The sequence below is a fragment of the Adiantum capillus-veneris genome, chromosome 12 (assembly GCF_014529385.1).
Source record: "Adiantum capillus-veneris isolate H3 chromosome 12, ASM1452938v2, whole genome shotgun sequence".
Taxonomy (NCBI): domain Eukaryota; kingdom Viridiplantae; phylum Streptophyta; class Polypodiopsida; order Polypodiales; family Pteridaceae; genus Adiantum; species Adiantum capillus-veneris.
Genome location: NC_140942.1, coordinates 32,802,989 through 32,821,620, shown reverse-complemented (window position 1 = coordinate 32,821,620; position 18,632 = coordinate 32,802,989). Strand labels below are relative to the sequence as shown.

Below are 18,632 nucleotides of genomic sequence, written 5' to 3'. Positions count from 1 at the left end.
ATAGCCGCTTGCTCGGTGTCGAAAACCGATGCACCGAGCTAGTATCAAGACTCAAAGCCGGTGTTGAGCCTTCGATGACGAGTCGTAGAGGAAAATCGCCAAAAGTCAATGTTGTAAAGCGTGTCACCAAAGCCGAGCCGCCAAATCAATGCCGAAAACTGATGTCGGTGTCGAGCCGTCTATGCCGGGATCGTCGGAGCGGGGAGCCTAACACCAATCTCAAAGACCGTGAACCGGAGAGATTTCTAATCTCTCTCTCCCGCTCTCTCACCCTCTAGTCGAGGCCAAGGATCACTGGGCGCCGCCGATGTCGGGAAGAGTGTCGAAGCCGAGAAATTGCCTGATTGGTGTCAAAACTGATGTGAATGTCAATCGCCAATTCTCAAGGCCGATGTCGAGCCGATGCGAAACGCCTCCCGCCGCCGAATGGGAGCACTCCGATGCCGATGTCGGAAAATTGTGTTCTCCCGCTCTCTCTTACTCAATCTCTATTTCTCTTTTACTTGCACTCTCTCATTCCCCTGCTGAGAAAAGCTCTCTCTCTTTCGCATCGGGTGTGTGAGCGCGGGGTCGAGGAGTCGAGGCTTTAGGGGGAACAAAGGCTTGCACACAAGGTGTAAAGGTTTTTTTTAGAAAATTAACTTTCCTACAAACTGACGAGCTTTGTCTGTGTTGACTGCGATTGCAGGGGTTATGGGTATGTGTGTGTGTGTGAGAGAGAGAGAGTGTGCCAAGGCTTGTTGTGCTCGGTTCTCTCCTGCTTCTCTACTTGCTGTTGCTCCTCAATCTCCACTGTAAGCGCTGCCCAAATTCTCCACTGTAGCGCTCCCGTGCTCGGTTTGACAACTGGCTTCTATCACCACCACACTTGCTTCCTGCTCGATTCCGGCCTTGCTCGATACTAGCTGCATGAGTCCCTTGGCTATTGCACCCGATTCAGCTCTCTCTAGTGCTTGCTTGCAAGCTCAATTGTCTGAGTCTTTTACTGTCGTTGTGCCGACTTGTTGCCTCGACTTGGCTTCAATTTCTTCCAATTGGCTCGAAATGCTCTTGAGCAGTTCGTGCTGAGCTTCGTAGCTATCCAAGCTTGCTCGCCCTTGCTCATAGGCTTCTCCCGCTGCCAAGACTTGCCTTTGATTTTGAGCTCAATACTTTCAAGACCTACAGATCTCCCTTACTTTCCTTTGCTCAGCCCTGCTGCCCGGTTTTATGCACACGAAACTCCTACAGAGTTTGCCGATTGCCTGCTCAATTGCCCCCAATTTCAAGCTTTCAAAGAACTCTCAAATCTTGCAGATCCCTGCTTTTACAAAGATGCCAAAGCTTGTTCAAAGCTTCCAAAAAAGCTTCCCCAAGAGGGGCTGCATGCGTTGGGGTACCGAGATCCGCGATCTCGTTTGATTCGTGCTGGATCCCCCCCCCCAGTCACTCCAATCCGGTGCCACAAAGCACTAAGCTCCATGGGAGCTCCATTGCCACCGAGAGACCGCTGCCGCTGCTAAGCCATAGCTCTTATACCACTTGTGAGTGCCCATGTGTTTGGATGCGTGCGTTCGCGATGTGACACGGTGCGTGCGGGGAAGGGGAGAAACACAAGACGATGTGGGTGGAGCAACCTCGGGAACTATGAGTGAGGAGATCCTTATTCTTCATATAGAAAGAATAAGGGTATGTACATACGTGGACAAACGGGCGGCCGGACACCGATGTTCAGCCCTGGACAAAAGCGTAGCGCCTTTACCCCAACAAATCTAAAGGGGTGAGGATGGAAAAGGAAACTAGGGAAGTGTCCAAAAGACTCAAAGAAGAAGAATAAAGAAGGAAGGCTCGAGAAGAAGAGAGTCAAACCTTTACTCCTCCACGACAAACCACTCCTCCACCTTCTAAAGATGTACCCATGTCTACCCTACCCACTCCCGCTAACCAAACTAAAAAGGTGGATAATCCCACAAAACGAAAGCTTAAAGTTATTATTGAGAACCCCTTGGTAGATAGAGGCATGTCTACAAAGAGAGGGTTGTTTTTGAAAGGGAACATGCTCTACATAGAGATGTGGAGGAGCCATGGATTCCCAAAAAACATTGAACAAAGAAATCCCCACTCTTCCTAGCCTCCAATACCTACTAGATGATGGCAACGGCAAGTCCAACAACCCACGCAGGTCAAGGGCCTAGCTATAGTGATTTTGCATACATAAATGCACTTTGCCTCCATGCATAAAGTCATGAACAAAAATATGCCCCATAGTACATAGCCATATCCAAAAAGCTATCCTAATTTTCTTTGCTTGAAAGCCATCGACTCTCTAAATCAAGCCAAACCCATCACGTCCACATATGTCAATGACAACCACAACAAGTTCTCTCCCAAGTGGAGGATACCATGTAATTTGCTTTGTCCAAGGATGGTAACCAAACTTTGCTTTGCATTTACCTTAATGTGCCAATCTAGCGCAATCATCATAGACTTAAGGCTATACCTTTCACATTTCAAAAAAGAAACAAATTCTTTAATATCTCTTGTTACACTTTCTCTCCCACAACAAAATTCCCGATTAGAATGGCTTAGTGAAGGCTAGATTGGGCATTGCAAAACTAAATGGATGTTTGTAAGAAGATTTTGATCGAGCATTCCAAGACAGAATGGATGTATATATGAAGATTAAAAGCAACGATTTCTTGCTCTCTAGTTTAGTGTGTAGCTCTTTTGACATTTGAACCTTCAAAATAAATTACTACTTTTCAACACAAAAAGCTCCAATCTAAGCATACAAAAAACCTACAATGCAAAGTTCACACTTACATAAAAAATATTAAGAAGTCTAGCTAGATATCTTTGTGCAAGAGGATGACATGGCTCCTCTCCCTTTGTTGTTCTCTTGCGTAGAGTGTCAATCAATTTTTTGATCATTATCCGACAATGCACAAAGACAATCCTCATGATCCACATAGCAAATGTTTGCTCAATTTATAAATTCATCTCACATATGAGGTGAAACTACTGCATGGGTGTTCATATTGAATTAAATATATACACATTTATTTAGTTGATAGAAATAACGTCTTAATTTTTAGATTTAGATGACGATTCAAATTTGCAATTCGTCTAGTTTTCTTTACTTCACGTGTGTTGCAGTTGCATCACTTCATGGCAGGCCTTGTGATTTTATCACTTGTTCTTTTTGCTTCTAATTATGTTTTAGAAGGCTAGCCCAACCAGAACCTTCACCTTGCTACACTATTTTTCTAAAAATGTACGTGGGCATTTTTTTGAATTTCAAAGCCCAGGGGCCACACCTTGCTTCAAAATTGATTATTCCTGCCGCCTCTGACTTCGTTGCTTGCAACCGAAACCCTGTTTTCGTTTCGGTCTCCATCCCTGCCCTTGTGTACATGTAACAGGATGTGGCATAGTGGGTGAGGTCCACTTACTGTGTACACTACAATCTCTGATGTTGGTGGCACATGGTGGAACACAAGGATGCATCAATAGTATGTGCTTTACTATAACAAGGTAAGGACGTGTTCTTCACAGGTTCCCATCAGATTGCCCAACAATGTACAATTTTCAGCTCTTGTTGACCACGCGGTGCTTGGCAATGCTTTGATTTACACGTATGCGAGTTGTGGTGTACTGTTTGAAAGCGCAATTTGTTCTTGATGAGCTTCCTCTCTTGGCTACGCTTTTTGCAGGGTATGTAGGGCCCAGAAGCTCGGGGCTAACGCGGATCCAAGGTTTCTAATGTGGAATGCTGTATCTTGGATTGCATCGATTGCAGGCCGGGAAAAGCAAGGAAGTGATGGCCTGTTTCCACTGTTTCCAGTAAATTCAATACCTAGGCTTTGCTCCTGATGCGATCATATATGCTTGCATTTTGAATGGGTGTCGTCTCTTGGACTGCTACACTCATTACAATGTGTGTCCAACACGCGTAGGGCCAGGAAGCTCTAGATTATTTTCAGCTCATGGAGCCAGGCCTTATATTCAACTTGATCACTTATGCTTTCATTTTGTAGGCATGTGGCATCATGGTAGACTTCCATGTGAGCAAACAAACTAATGATGACATTGTTACTCAGGTGGGGCTGTTGAAAAAAGATGTTGGGCTTGGCAATGCCTTGGTCAACATGTTTGTCTATTGCATGTTCAAATTGGACATAGCAACTAACCTCCTGGCTATTTTCATCAGAGCAAACCAAGGGACTCTCTCCAAATGTGGATCACCTATGCTTGGACGATGAAGGCAGGGTTGCAGGGTGTTCGGATTATGGGGAAGGCGAGGAAGGTCGGGGCTATTTTACCAGAGGGAGCCAGGGCTTCTTTCCAAATGCGATAACATTTGTAATGGCCAGGTGCATCTAGCACATGTACCATGTGATGGCAGAGGACTTGAGAGTCAAGAGGTGCACATGTCTCTCTGCATCTTCACGTGTACCCCCTTCCTTACTATAAATCGTCAACCAGCAGAGGCCTATGTCCCATTTAGGCAGATCAAGCAATCAATGCAGTCCACCCTGAAGGCCTTGGCTGCACCGGTGCTGGAGCTGAGAGCTTCTGGCAAGGTCAGAAAGCTATCAGCTGTTTTCAGTGAATTCAATACCTAGGCTTCTCTCCTAATACAATCAGTTACAGTTACATTTTGGATTGTTTCGTCTCTTGGACTGCTCTACTTATTGCAAGGTATGTCCAACATGGTAGGGCCACGAAGCTCTGTGCTGTTTTCACCTCATATGGGGCCTGGCATTTTTTCGAATCGTTCACCTATGCTTGCATGTTATAGGGGTATGGCATCATGCTAGACGTCATGTGGGCAAACCGATGGATGATGAGATTGTCAGTCAGGTGGGCTGTTGAAAAATGATGACATGCTTGGCGATACTTTTGTCAATAAGTATGCATGTGCCATGGTCAACATGGACAAAGCAAATAAGCTCCATGCTGATACAAAGTGAGGGATTCTCTGGCAAGTGCTGATCATCTGTGCTTAACATTAGAGATCATTGTGACGGGATTGCTTGAAGGTTCTACATTTGGAGATTGTTGATGCCCGCCATCGGATTTGAGAGATGCACTTGTTGCCGCTGTTTTAGCCATATCCGTCCGTCTTCTGTTGTCACTCTCGACATAGTATCAGAGCTCTGGTGTCAAGCGACCCTGGAGAGTTTTTGCAGCATGTTCGGTGCTTCTTTGGAGTTTTCGGAGAGGAGTTGGCTTGCTTTTTGTTCGGATTCAGATCTGGTATTCCGGTGCGAGTTTTCGAGGATCTGGTACGAGCTTTGCAAGTACAGAGAGGTGGTCCTATTTGTTGCAATAAATTTCAGATTCGGAGCGGTCATTTTGATTGAGTATAGACCCCGATTTGGAGGTGAAGAAGTGGTCTGAGGAGAGACAATTTGCAGGCTGTCCATTTGTGTCTCAGATTTGTTGTTGTACAAGTTGTTTTGGAGCGGTTTCTTCCACGCACCTGAGCCTATCCTTGCCACGCAACCATACTTTCTTATCAACTGTCAAAAAATGACTCAAATTTTGGTGGTGTTGGATCATTGTCAATGCTGTGTGAGATTGTTTATCAGAAGGAAACGGGTAACAAACCTGTGACGATACCTACCCTTTTGACTTTTTTCGGTTGATTGTTAGTTAGATGGTACCAATTATAGCACTTGGGGGATGATGGCAATATTTAACTCGGATTATTTGGAGTCTATTCACGAGTATTGCTTTGTAAATGCAATTGATCAACTTGTATGTAGTCCGAGCTACTCTCATGAGGGTTCACATCAACAAGATGATTGAATACTATTACATGATGGTTTGACCAAGGAGAAGCCATCCAAACCCGAAGCTAGAAGCTAGATCGAGATCTTTTGATTCAATCGAGGCTTTGGTTGCAAATTCCAAAGGCAAACAGAAGGCTAGATAGAGTAAGCCACGTTCCTCAAAGATTGATGTAGAGGGAGAAGCCTTGAAAGCCCAGAGACATTGCAACAACTTTGGAGAGAAGGGTCATTACTAGAGGAAATGTCCTTTGCGGAGAGCGGAGTTTGCAATAGTGACTCTTAACACTTGCCTTTCTTACACACAGTTTTTCACCTCTCTGACCGGTCTTGGTAGAGCTGCCACTACCCTAGTATCTCCTAGGGATTGATCATAAGGAGTGAGGGTTGTTTTGTGGCTACACCCAACCTAGGTAAGGTAGTTTTTTCATCATCGGCTTGTTCTCGCCATTGTTTTTCCCACCTTGTGTAACATTTAATGGCCTAAAAACTTGTGTGTAGCGGAAATTAGCATGAACATAGTGGGCATTTCATTAGAATAGATTCCTAATGAGAATTACAAGAGTGCTTGGGTGGAGAGATCAACAAAAAGCATAACACCTAGTTAGATAGCATGAACAATACTTTCAAAAGAGAGAGAAATTAAGCTATTGACAACAGTTGAGGATCGGATTTTCATGGAGCCGGTCCCCCCCTCCAAAAGGCTTTGTATTATGGTTTCTCCCATCAAGAGAGACATTGTACAATACAATTCTTTGTGTTCTTTCAAGACTAGCTAGTGCAATGAAGATGAAAGCTTCATGCACTAAGCAAAAAACTTATCAAACACAACATCAATTCTCCCCGGTCTTAGACCCAAGACCTCACACACCTTCGAAGATGGTGAGAGCTAGCAGGGTATGAGAGTAGATTGAGAGGAAGTAGGAGTATTCTTACGAGAAAGATGTACATCTCCTCACATAATCACTCATATTAGCATAGCTTAGCTTAGTAATTAGCATAGTAGAGGAGATGAGCATGCATTGAAGCTTGGCTCTTGGTTGGATTTGCATCACAAAGCCAAGAGTTATTGTATAGGTCTCCCTTCTCACAAGCTTGGAGTAGGTGATAAGCTTTCCATTAAAGCTTGAGAAGGAGAGAGAGTCTTCTTTACTTCACACATGAGATTCTGTGAGTATGTGTGTGATAATGCCTTGCAAAAATCAGCCCCCTCTCTCTCTTGGTCGACCCCTCTTGCTATTTGCTCATGCTACCCTCTCATTGGACCTCCCTAGGGCTAGGCAATGACAATGAAGCAGCATAAGTGATAGCCTTTTGACATGTGTCCCCCTTTCCTCTTCTGTGAGAGCTTTAGGTAATTTAATAATTCAACTAAACTCTCATTGGACCCCTTTGCCTCTTGGCCAATAGGAATCAGGCAAGCCATTGGGCTGTTGAGTGCTCATTGGACCCCTTGGGAGACTATCCAATAGTCTTCTAAAGGGTTTAATTCTCATTGGTTCTTTTATTAAGTGTTTTTAAATTAATTAAACTAGATTTACTCTAGCCTAATTCTCATTGGTCCACCTCCAAGGCCATCCAATAGGAATTGGGTACACCTTGTGGGCATCTGGCTTAGGGAGCTGACATGTGTCCCTTCCCTTTGTGTAAAGGGAGCTTGTGTGTGTGTGTGACTTTCTCTTTCATCCCCTACAAGCAGAGCTCGCCCCCTCCTATGTAAGGATTTGTAAAGACTTTAGAGACACACACAAAGCATCCAATTCTCCCCATGGTTGACCTTTGGACACAACCTTTGAATTTTGGAACCTTAGCATTTTGGAAGTTTTAATGGGTTGAACCTTAAGGTCTTTTTAGTCCATTGTTGCACATGGCTCTTTTGCAGATGGCCCCCCTTTTGGATCCCTACTGTGACCGGTCTGCTAGTTTAACCAATATTCTAGCTTTTTCTTCCTTGACACTTCCCCATATTAAATGATCAGTTTAACATGAAAAAATCATTTAGGAGAATTAGATATTGATTATTATGACACCTTGTATTGCTAGCGGTGTCTTATAGTTTGCCTCCTTGTGGCCTTAGGCCTAGGGTATCTTTCCCAGGATTTCGACCTACAGGCTTAGTTCCATACTTTTTTCCAGTTTTTGTCCATTTGGGGTTGTGGGGTTTTTAGTGTGAGTTGGGCAAGTAGATAGGACACCTTATAAGAGTGTCCAAGGTACCTATAAAGGGACCACTGCCCTCCTTAGTTGTATTATTAGTTTGTGCATTGGCTGGGTCTCTCGCGTTTCCTATCTCTTTTCTCTCTCCAATGGTTTTCTCTCTCTAATGTTTTTGTTTCAGATCACCCTCCTCTCTCTCTCTGCCTTTGCATTATTGCAGATCCCTCTCCCGTTTTGTCCTCTCTTGCCCTAGGTGACTCTCCAATTGCATGTATCTTGCAGATCTAGGAGATAACTACGACGGGGCTGCTCGGAGTTTCCACATTCGGAGGTTGCTGGTGTTCATCATTGGATTCGAGAGGTTGTGCACTTGTTGCCACTGTTTTCAGCTATATCCGTCCATCTTCCGCCTTCCCCTACATTCCTTACATTACTGGCCCTGTTGATCATATCGTGCTTGGCAATGCTTTGATTGACAGAGTTTGAAAATTGCAATTTGTTCTTGAAGAGCTTCCCATCTGAGATTCCTCTCGTGGGATGCACTTATTGTAAGTATGTCCAACAAGGTATGTTTCAGCTCATATGGAGCGAGAGCTTCTATTCAAATCGATCACCATCATGCTAGACGCTCATACCACATGGGGCAAACAAATTGATGATGAGTTTGCTAGTTTGGTGGGGCTGTTGGAAAAAGATGTCGCGCTTGGCAATCCTTTTGTCAATGCCGATGCATGTGCAATGTTCAACATGTACATAGCAATAAGCTCCACACCATTTGCATTTGATGCAAAGTGAGGGACTTTCTCCAAATGTGCTTGCATGGTGAAGACATGCCCATTCCAATCGTGGCATTTGAGGTGTTTGATGAGTGCATGTTGTCCTAAATAATCAAGAGTTTTGTTCACAGCATGGAGTTCTTGGCCCTATGCAAAAGATTTACATGCTATAAATGAGTTACAAAAGACTTACATACTATGAAGGAAAGAGTTCTTGGCCCTGTGCAAAAGACTTGCATGCTATGAATGATGTCCCAGGAGATTAATTACTGCACATTTGCATGCTCGTTCCAATCGTGGCATTACTCCATGAGGTGTTTGATGAGTGCATTTTGTCCTAAATAATGAAGAGCTTAATTGTCTCAACTTGGTGGCCTTGCTTGCTTGGTTCTCTCCACTAGACATTCAATTCAGATTTCAAAGTACTCTTCCTATAACATTTTGTGTGTGCATTAAGACAAATGATGGCAAAGCATTACTGACATTGAAGTCACTTCACTTGGTAGGATCCCCATGTGCTACATCAGTCGAAAAGAGTCAAGAGCGTGGCGGCCTTGTCCGTTTGTAGTGTATAGATGGTGTTCCATTGTGGTTGTAAGCAATTGCTTTTGTACTAGACATGTGAAACAAAGGTGTTGTAGCCTCTCATAAGAGCTCTCCACCACAAACTCTTTACCATAGGATCACCTCAAGAGAACTATCCACCCAACCATAGGAGAGATTGGTTTTGGCATGCTTACACTTGGCCAAACACTATCTTTATACGACGAATGAGACCAATGGTGTGTTAAGCGACACATGCGTGCGATTAATCACAAAGCTCACATGGCACTCATGGATACGGTGCATAGAGCACACCACAAGTGCATATAGCTTGGGCAGTTTTATGTGTAACATTGGATAGTCTCAGTAGGTCTCCCCAATCTCGGAAAACACGTCCAATTGCTATTGTTGAGAATTTATGTACTTTGTTATTGCCCTTTGCTATGTGCTATAGACTGGCCCATCATTTTTGTTGTTATTGAAGGAATCTTTGAATTAGGAATACCTTTTAATTTGGAAGCCATTAGGTATACCTTTTCTCATTATGGGAGTGATTTTTTTAATGTACTCAAGCTCTCACACAATCTCTCTTTACTACAGAAGAAGAACATGGGTTCTTCAACTCTCTCTCTCTCAAGTCACAGAAAACTAGTTTGATTCTACGTATAGCATTCACTGCTTTCGGGCTTGTTGCTGCTCGTAAGGCCTGCAAAAGATGGCTTTCAGGTCAAATGACACTCCCATTGACAGCATTTTGTATAGAAAAAAAGTTAACGACATCAAGGCAAATTTGGCGACCCCAACGGCTATTCGCGCACGCTGTAACGCTCTGCAGACTGCTTAAAAAATATTACAATAAATAACTTAACATCGGCACATAAAGTGCTTCAGTCCCGTAGCTCAGTTGGTTAGAGCGTTGGTCTTATGAGCCGAAGGTCGCGGGTTCGAGCCCCGCCGGGACTACTTTTTGTTTTGCACGAGTGCGCGTTGTTGCATTTTTTAGTATGTCAGGCAGGAATAATCCCAAGAGTCGGTTGTCAGTGCCGCTTTGAACATTCGTATTTATTGCTAATTTTTTTAATAGTGCATCACGTAATCCTACCCATTATGATTAATAAATTGTTGTGGCTTTGAGAATATTGAAGAATTGAGAGACTATGTTAAGGAGCATTCTTTAAAGCTAAATTGATGAATTGTTGTGGTTTTAATTAGGGAGATTACGGAGGGATATTGAAGAATTGAGAGATTACTTTATGGACATTCTTTCAAGCTAGATTGTTGAAAATACGGCTGCACACAAAGATGGAGAAGATGAAGGAGAACACAACATAAAAAGTAGTATTATTGAGTGTGCAAATACAAAGATAAGGCTTGCCCTACAGCCGAGGGGGAAAACCTCCTAACGAGGAAAAAAAAGTGCCCCAAGGTTTTTAGTGTGTTCACAAGTAATATGGCAAAAAATCCCCCCTTGGAGATATGGTGAACAGGAGCTAGCAATCATGTGTGGGGAAGTGCTAAACCCTTAGCGAAAGACCACCTTCCAATGCGTAGACCCTTAGCGAAAGCATGAATTTCCTAACGGGGGAGACTGTATACTCAATATCTAGACTTGCAATGCATACATGAATTACGCAATCAATAGCCTTTTGATGGAGAGTGACAAAAATATACTATCAAGCATCTTGAAGACTATGCTTCAAGCTTGTCTCCATAGGAGTAGCAATAGGCTTGTAATCAAGACCAAACCGATGCAGCAATGTCTCAATATACTTTATCTGACACAAAGCAATACCTCCATCAACCTAGTTAAATTGTATGCGCCAATAATGATGCAAAAGTCCCAAGTATGACATTTCAAAAGAGGCCTTCAAATTTGAAGTGCACGAGCGAGAGCGCATATGTGCAGCAATGGAGGATAGAGAAGAAGAGGAGACGTGTTTGCAAGGGAAACAACTCACTATAAATACATGAGCCCTTATTTCATAAAAAAATAAGTGTAGTGGACGGGTGCCTGGCCTAACCGCCCCCAACAACCTCCCACGTAAAGACCAATGTGCCCGTGAGGGAGAAAACAAAAGGAAACTGTACAAGGTCATCATCAAGTATGACCTCAACCAACCACCCACTGCCTCACTGAATCTGTGTGCATCCAGCTCAACCTATGGAGGAAGTATAGAGCGATCAACCACATACTCCTCACATAAGCCGTACACCCCGCAGGTATCTTACCATATGTCGCAAAGTGCCAGATTTGACTAAGATGGTCAGATTTCCAGGATTGCATCAGCATTCGGGAGTCTCATGTATGGGATACTGATCTTGAGATCTGAGACTGCATTCTCAGTGGGAGCAGTCAGCCGTGTAGTGGTTGATATTGGCCTCGTGCATAGGCCACTCATCGTGATTCCCAGACGCTGATCCCGAGAATCCGTCCTCGTGTCCATCGCATATCACATGCGTACCAAAAGCATCTATCTGTCATGAACCCTGTGAGTGAAGAGCACTGTCCAACTCCAATACACACACATCAGCCTTTGGCCTAAGCATATCCATGAATGACTGAATCACGGCTGAATCCTTAGTGCTAAATTCGTCAATATCCGTCATCACATCCACGAATGACAAACCCTATTGCTGCACAACTTGCTCACATAATCAATAATCACTAATTGGAGCATTATGCAACCTATCCGCAAATGAGACACGCCTCGTCTTTCTGCATGGATACGTACTCACAAAGATTATGCCGTCTCAAACATGACGTACTCACATCGCATGAATCATGCCAGGACTAGCACATCTCGCTATGACTAAGCTGGCCACGATGCAATATGAAATCGTGCTCGTCCAACACTACTTGGCATTTGTTTTCTTGTAACTCACTCACAGAGATCAAGCTTTGTGTCAAGCCTGGCACATGGCATACATCTCGCGACACGTATGATGCACCACTCGGCAATGATAGTTTAACATCTCTTGCACCAACTATGGCTTGCACACTAAACCATCAACTAGTGGCACATGTCCAAGCATACAACTAACATATGTGCTAAACCACTCATGACTCAACGTGATGTGAAACCTAGTACGCACATCTAGTATCCAATGCGAAGGTAATGTGTCATCAAAACCGACATAAGAAAGTCTGGAGTAAACATGGAAGAAAAGTTGACATCTCTGTCATGTGTAGCCTCATACGCTACATATACTCCCACATCAGTCAAAGTGATGGCATCTCTCCTGTGCTATCTCGTGCACTGTTTCATCCATCAAAAACAACGCCTGCATACATGCCTTGTATGACCACAATGCCAACACACAATGTCTTTGTGTCTATGAGATTGTCCTCTGACTGTAGACATCCCTCTAGAATCATCCATGCCAAAATCATTGCACACTCTTTTCCATAAATCTCTAGATGTACATGCATCCAAACCGATGCGATAAACAGACTCATCAAGGTGTAACATGGTCGTTGAATGTGTAAGCTCGTCCAAGTCCTACCACTCATCATCAGTCATAGACTCTGGCTTAGCATCCATGCCCTGTAGTGCCAACACCTAGCCCAATGCATCATGCATACGTGCTTTCCAATGCTCAAAGTTTGAACCATTAAACCTAGTATGGAAAAGCATAAACTCTAACAATGATGTACTTGCCAAATCCATGGCAAACCTGTGAACAAGACCAAGCACAATCAATTGACAATATCCAAAGCTTGGATAACTCATACACCAAGCAAGTCAAAATACAACATTTAGGCATAAGCTGTCCAAGAGGACTATCATCAATGTGATGAGACAAGTGAGAAAAATCGCTCTAATCCAAGAGCACTATGTGGTAGTTGATGAATCTATCATCAACAATCTCCTTCCTGAAGAGATTATCACATACATGTCAAATGGAATGATCCGGTGAGAAAATAATCTCACAACGCAATGCCAAGACACTTTGCAATTGCAAATTGCAATTGTTTGCAATTGCAAAGTGATTGCCATAAAAGCATGAATCAAACGTGCATCAAATGAGCAACCGAATCAAGTGACAAATCAACTCACAATCATGCCATAAATGCCTACAAAACTCTTTGCAAATCCATGCTTAATCGGATGAGTCAATGTGCATAACTTGTGATGAATCCACTCACAAATTTTGACAGTCCACAAGAGCGAAACCATGCACCAAATGTTCTCAACTTATGCACATAAATTTGCTGAAATTTTCAGTTCAGCCCACACTCTCATCACTGAGAGCAAACCATAAATGCACAAAGCAAGACAAAAACCAAACTCAATCCGAGCTCTTGGATGTACCAGATTAACTTCAAAAGCACTCTAAATCACCACAATATGCATACATCATCTGCATATCAATCTACAAGTATATGTTTGCATATGTGTACATATATATATACACACCAAAAAACTCTCACAATGCAAAGGAACTATATGCAAAAGAACCTACAAAAAGTAGACTACCTTGCTGTCTGAAGTAGATATCTCCCAAATCGTGCAGAATTTGCAGAAATTTCCTTCTGCTAAGTTTTAGAGCATGCAAAAGCAGCTAGGAGAGTTGGGAATCAACATGAAATGATGATTCTAACCAAGAGAATATGGTCTGCAAAATTTGCAGCCTTTCCTATTTAACTTGTAGGCAGTTTGAGCAATGTAACTCAAAACCGATGAACTTTCATCTGCAAAGTCAAAGAGCACAAAAAATCGGTCAAGAATTGCGGAAATCGGCATGAATGGACACCTTTTGACAGAGGAAAACATGTTTGCAAAAATGTGTGGAAATTTTTGTTGTTTTCCCGCCTACTGCTTTGCCAAGCTCCAATGGTGCCGAGGAGACCTGTGTTTGCAGGGAAAATAACTCACTATGAATATGTGAGCCCCCTTATTCTATTATGTACATAAAAGAATAAGTGTAGTGTGAGAACGCCTTGCCTAATCAATCACATGGGGCTTTACCCCAACAAAATCAACCTTAAAATCATCAATACATCTGTCATTTGATCTAGTGAGGAACATGTCATCAACATAAAACACACTGATAAAAAATACATCATCCTTATGTTAGACATTTAAAGTGCTCTCACTTGGAATATTTTGAAAACCATGCATGGCCAAATAAAATTATATCTTTTCATACCAATTGCTTCAAACTATACAATCCCTTTTTGAGCCTGCACACCTTGTTTGTAGGTCCTTTGAACACCACAATGTTATGCTCCATACACATCCTAACACAAATCATCATTCCAAAATTTATTCTAAATGATGTACCACTATGAACTATCAATACAGGGAGCAAAAGTCTCATCAAAATCAATACTTTTCTCTTGAGCATACCTTTTTTTCACAAGCCTATCCTTATAGCAATCAACACTGCCATCATGCTTGCATTTCCACTTGAAAACCTAGTTAGTACCAATGGATTTTTTCTAGGAGAAAAATCACACAAAAACCATGTGGTATTCTTCAATCATTGATCCAATCAAAATTAGGTAATAATGTTATTTTTATAGATAGCAGCCATCAACTGACTAATGGTTCTATAAGAATTGAACAATCATCCAAATCTCATTTTTCTTGATTTTCAAAAAATCTTGTTATTTTAAGTATAAGTGTGCATATTGGTTCCCCATTATGTTGAGTGACATAGATGCCTTGAAACTCTAAAAAAGATGAGGATTGATAGCACAAAATAAATTATATGCTGAATCCTATGGGAATTTATGGACAACCAAGTTAGCTTGTAGAGGTTGAAAATGTTAGTATATGGGTTTGAATTCAACCGTTACAAATATATGGAGTAGATCTGATGTGAATCTCATGTAGGTTGATTGAGAGTCATGTTAGCTTTTAAGTTTCACCATAAGTATACTTTCCAATGACTAATAGATTTGATGCACTAACATTCTTGCAAGGGATGATGGTGGATAGCATAAAGATGGATCTATGCATGAGAATGGAGAGGTGGCCAATACGCATGGAACTTAATAGCTAGGTTGAGTATATTGCAAAGATTTAATGTACTAGCACCAAGCTTTATTTGAACTAGAACTAATGCAAACTCATTAGAAGTATATGTACTAGAATTGATGCGGGCTTCTGTGTTGAAGCCACTAAAATGTTCATAGAAGTAAATGCATATTCAATGTAAGTATACATAGTGTTTGCCAAAATTTAATACTCATGTATATGCATGAGATTTGGATGATTGGCCCAATCTCATGGAACTTGATAGCTAGTTGAGTTTTCTTGCAAATGTTCAAGGCATTATTGCCAAACTTCCATTTCACAAAAAATACATTGAACTCCATTAAAAAAGATCATAAACTATTATGCTTCTTTAAAAACATTGTTCAATGAGATTTGGTATGCCATCCAAATCTCAACATGTGTTGATGTATCATATAACTATGTTATCTTCATGATAAGTACACAAATTTTCATAATGCTTAAAATACCACAAAGTGAATTTGAAAAAAAATGAACTTAAATGTGAAAGATTATATTATTCATAAGGTTTGGATGACTAATTGCATGGACTTGATCCTCTTCAACTTTTAGGTAGTGAAATGGTTGAACTAGTCCCTCCTTTGACATGCTCACTTTACTTGCATGATCCAAAAATGGCATTTTCTATAGTTGCAAAAGTAGAAATCATTGTGTTGGGAAAGTGATTGAATGTGGGTTTGTAGTTGCGACTGACCCCAATGAATTGTGCCATGGCCTTACCATTTGTCATGGAAATGTCATCGTTGCAATAGAAGACTTTGTTTGTCGTGAAATTACAGTTCTCTTTCCAACATGGAAGCACCTACCACATGCGATGAAATTGATAGTCGTGCAAAGTGGAGTCAAAATTCATTACATGCCCTTGACATGGAGGTTGATCCAATTGGTAACCCTATCAATCCTAGTGATCATACTGAACACAAAAGCAAACCAAAACAACTAGCATTCATGCATGATAGATTTTTTAATAGAGATGCATGGAAATATAAGAGAGTTCAACTATGGAATAAAGGTAGGACCAGGTGTATGGGTGAAAGGATTTTGCTTTATGTTGTGCCATTTGATGAATTTAATTTTAAACTTCTTGAGAAGACAAAAATGTTGGTGTGGTAGTAGAGAGGATATGTGATTTTGAAACAAGTAGCTTAGTTAATGTAGATACTATCAGTCTTGTCGCATGGCCAATTACATAGGTCAGTATTCTAGATGGCACACCATTGTGCGGTGATGATGCTATGAAAATTGAGACGGATGGGAATAGTTAACTTGGGATAACATGGATGATGACCTTGGACTTTTGGCACCTTTATCAAACACACAAAATATTGTGTGAGGAATAGGAAACCAAAATAATCAAGAAATATGTCTCTTAAGTCTGTGCAACAAGTATCAAATATTGATTTTTGTGGAAATAAACATTGTCACCTAGGAGATCATGGAATGCCATTAGGAAAAATATGAGCCCCAAAAGGGCCCTTTAGCTTAAGGGGTCATTAAGCATGGACCAATAGGAAGAGGGTGGTGGCCACAACTATACCCTCTAAAAGATAGGGTAGTAGGGTGGCCTTGGGGCCTATTTGTTCCCCTCATTATAGCTTGTCCCCTAGAAAGAGGGAGAAGGGGGAAAAGGGAGGCGGGGGCGGGGGTAGGGGGGCCTTCCTTCCATTTTCATGGGAGTCCATAAAGTAACCCTAAAATTTCAAAGTTTTTAAAAAATATCTAAATCTCACTTTTCACTCCCCAAAAGCTCTCCTAACCAAATACATGGTCAAAAAACTATTTTCTTTGATCAAAATTTGCATTTCTCAACATTAGCCTCTATTCTACCTCTTCTTTCTCTTCTCTCTCTCTCTCTCTCTCTCTCTCTCTCTCTCTCTCTCTCTCTCCAAGCTTTCCATAGCTGCAACTGCAACACATATGGAAGCTTTCCATAGCTACACCACCTACCTCCCGCTTTCATCCACACCATTCCTTTGAACTACTTCTTCTTCCCTTGCTACCCATTGAATCACTTCTCCCCCTCCCTTCAAGATTGCCATAACTGCATCACAAATGGAAGATTTCCATAGCTTCACCATCTGTCTCCCCCTTTCATCCACACCATTCCTTTGAACTACTTCTTCTCCCCTTGCTCCCCATTGAACCACTTCTCCCCCAGCCTCCAAGCTTTCCATAGCTGTAGCACAAATGGAATCTTTCCATAGCTGCACCATTTGTCTCCTCTTTCATCCACACCATCCATTTAAACTACTTCTTCTCCCCTTGTTCCCCATTCAACCACTTCTCCTCCTCACTTCATTGTTGAAGCAACATGCCTCTCTCTCTAACACAACAACTCTTCTTCTTCTGGTGCTACCATGTCAACCCCCTCCAATTCAAGGAATCCAAAGAATGAGATAGAAGTGGTTTGCTTGCATAACACTAGGGATTCTGATGGGGAATGCGTGTTGCAGTGTTTTCTAAAGGATCTTGGGTCTTCCTTCAACCTGCAGCTATTAGGCCTTATCGAGCTCAAAACCGTGGCAACCTTGGGTCGAGAGACTTCTTAGTTTCAAGAACCATAGGGTCAATGGTACATTGGCTATTCTTCAGCACGTGTACTCTTGGAGTTCCATGTGCTTGATGAGCGGAAGCTCAAGAGATTTTCCATTAAATTGTAAGTTGTAAAACATTGTTGGTTGCGGGTTCTAAATGCTTGTTATTTGTTTTTGACTTGATAGTTTTTGGTGCTGCCATAGATATAATCCCATCCAATTTTGTTGAGGAACAACAAATCAAGAGTCTCACAGAAACCTTCAATGCTCTTCACGCTGACATTGGTGTTATGATGCTTCCCAACTCGCCACCTTCGATGTTGTTGCAATGCAAAATCTTCTTCTACTCACACACTATGTAGTGCCGGTCTTGAAGGATGGATATGGTAATATCATTGCTATTGTTGACAAACCTTCATTATTGAACATAAAATGGCCACTAACCGATGTTTGGTCACTCTTCTCTGTGAAGGAGAAGATGCTTTTTGATATTTTCTCTTCATTAAAATTTGTGAAGGCTTCTATTCTAGATCAGTAGGGTTCGGTTGGTGCAGCCCCGTGCATGTTTTTGTACACTTGTTCAAGACATTGTCATTCAGTGTCATACCTACTATGTTTTGTAGTAAGAATGTTATGTATGAAGCACTAAAACTCGTATTTGGAGATAATTGGGGAATGGTTGAGGGAGTGCACCAAGGAGATAAATACAAGTGTAAGGTTGGGGCTTCAGGTATTGGGATATGATATTTGAAAGTTCACACTACTTTGTACCTACCTACGAATGTGTAAGAGTGGAAAGTGGATACCTCTACAATCCATTTTTGC

General features: G+C 41.9%; 1 protein-coding gene and 1 non-coding gene across 2 annotated transcripts; both read left to right on the top strand.

Moving 5' to 3' along the window:
* The first annotated feature begins 3,295 nt into the window (after positions 1-3,295).
* Positions 3,296-6,215, top strand: LOC147445548 (uncharacterized). Its single transcript, XM_086526061.1, has 8 exons — positions 3,296-3,513; positions 3,693-3,822; positions 4,017-4,079; positions 4,190-4,285; positions 4,353-4,562; positions 4,633-4,680; positions 4,781-4,842; positions 5,322-6,215. Exons 1-8 carry the CDS (start codon positions 3,452-3,454, stop codon positions 5,380-5,382), a joined length of 732 nt encoding a protein of 243 aa, XP_086382187.1. The 5' UTR covers positions 3,296-3,451; the 3' UTR covers positions 5,383-6,215.
* A 3,924-nt stretch (positions 6,216-10,139) lies between these two features.
* Positions 10,140-10,213, top strand: TRNAI-UAU (transfer RNA isoleucine (anticodon UAU)). The gene has a single exon. It is a non-coding gene; the product is annotated as a tRNA-Ile (tRNA).
* Positions 10,214-18,632: the final 8,419 nt, after the last annotated feature.

What these genes read in the sequence shown, in the direction of transcription:
- LOC147445548 (XM_086526061.1), top strand. Translation starts at nt 3,452, where the DNA reads ATGTTGGTGGCACATGGTGGAACACAAGGATGCATCAATAGTATGTGC. An exon ending in ATGATGACATTGTTACTCAG is followed by an intron (nt 4,080 to 4,189) that starts GTGGGGCTGTTG and finishes TATTTTCATCAG; the next exon opens with AGCAAACCAAGGGACTCTCT. An exon ending in ACTGCTCTACTTATTGCAAG is followed by an intron (nt 4,681 to 4,780) that starts GTATGTCCAACA and finishes TGCATGTTATAG; the next exon opens with GGGTATGGCATCATGCTAGA.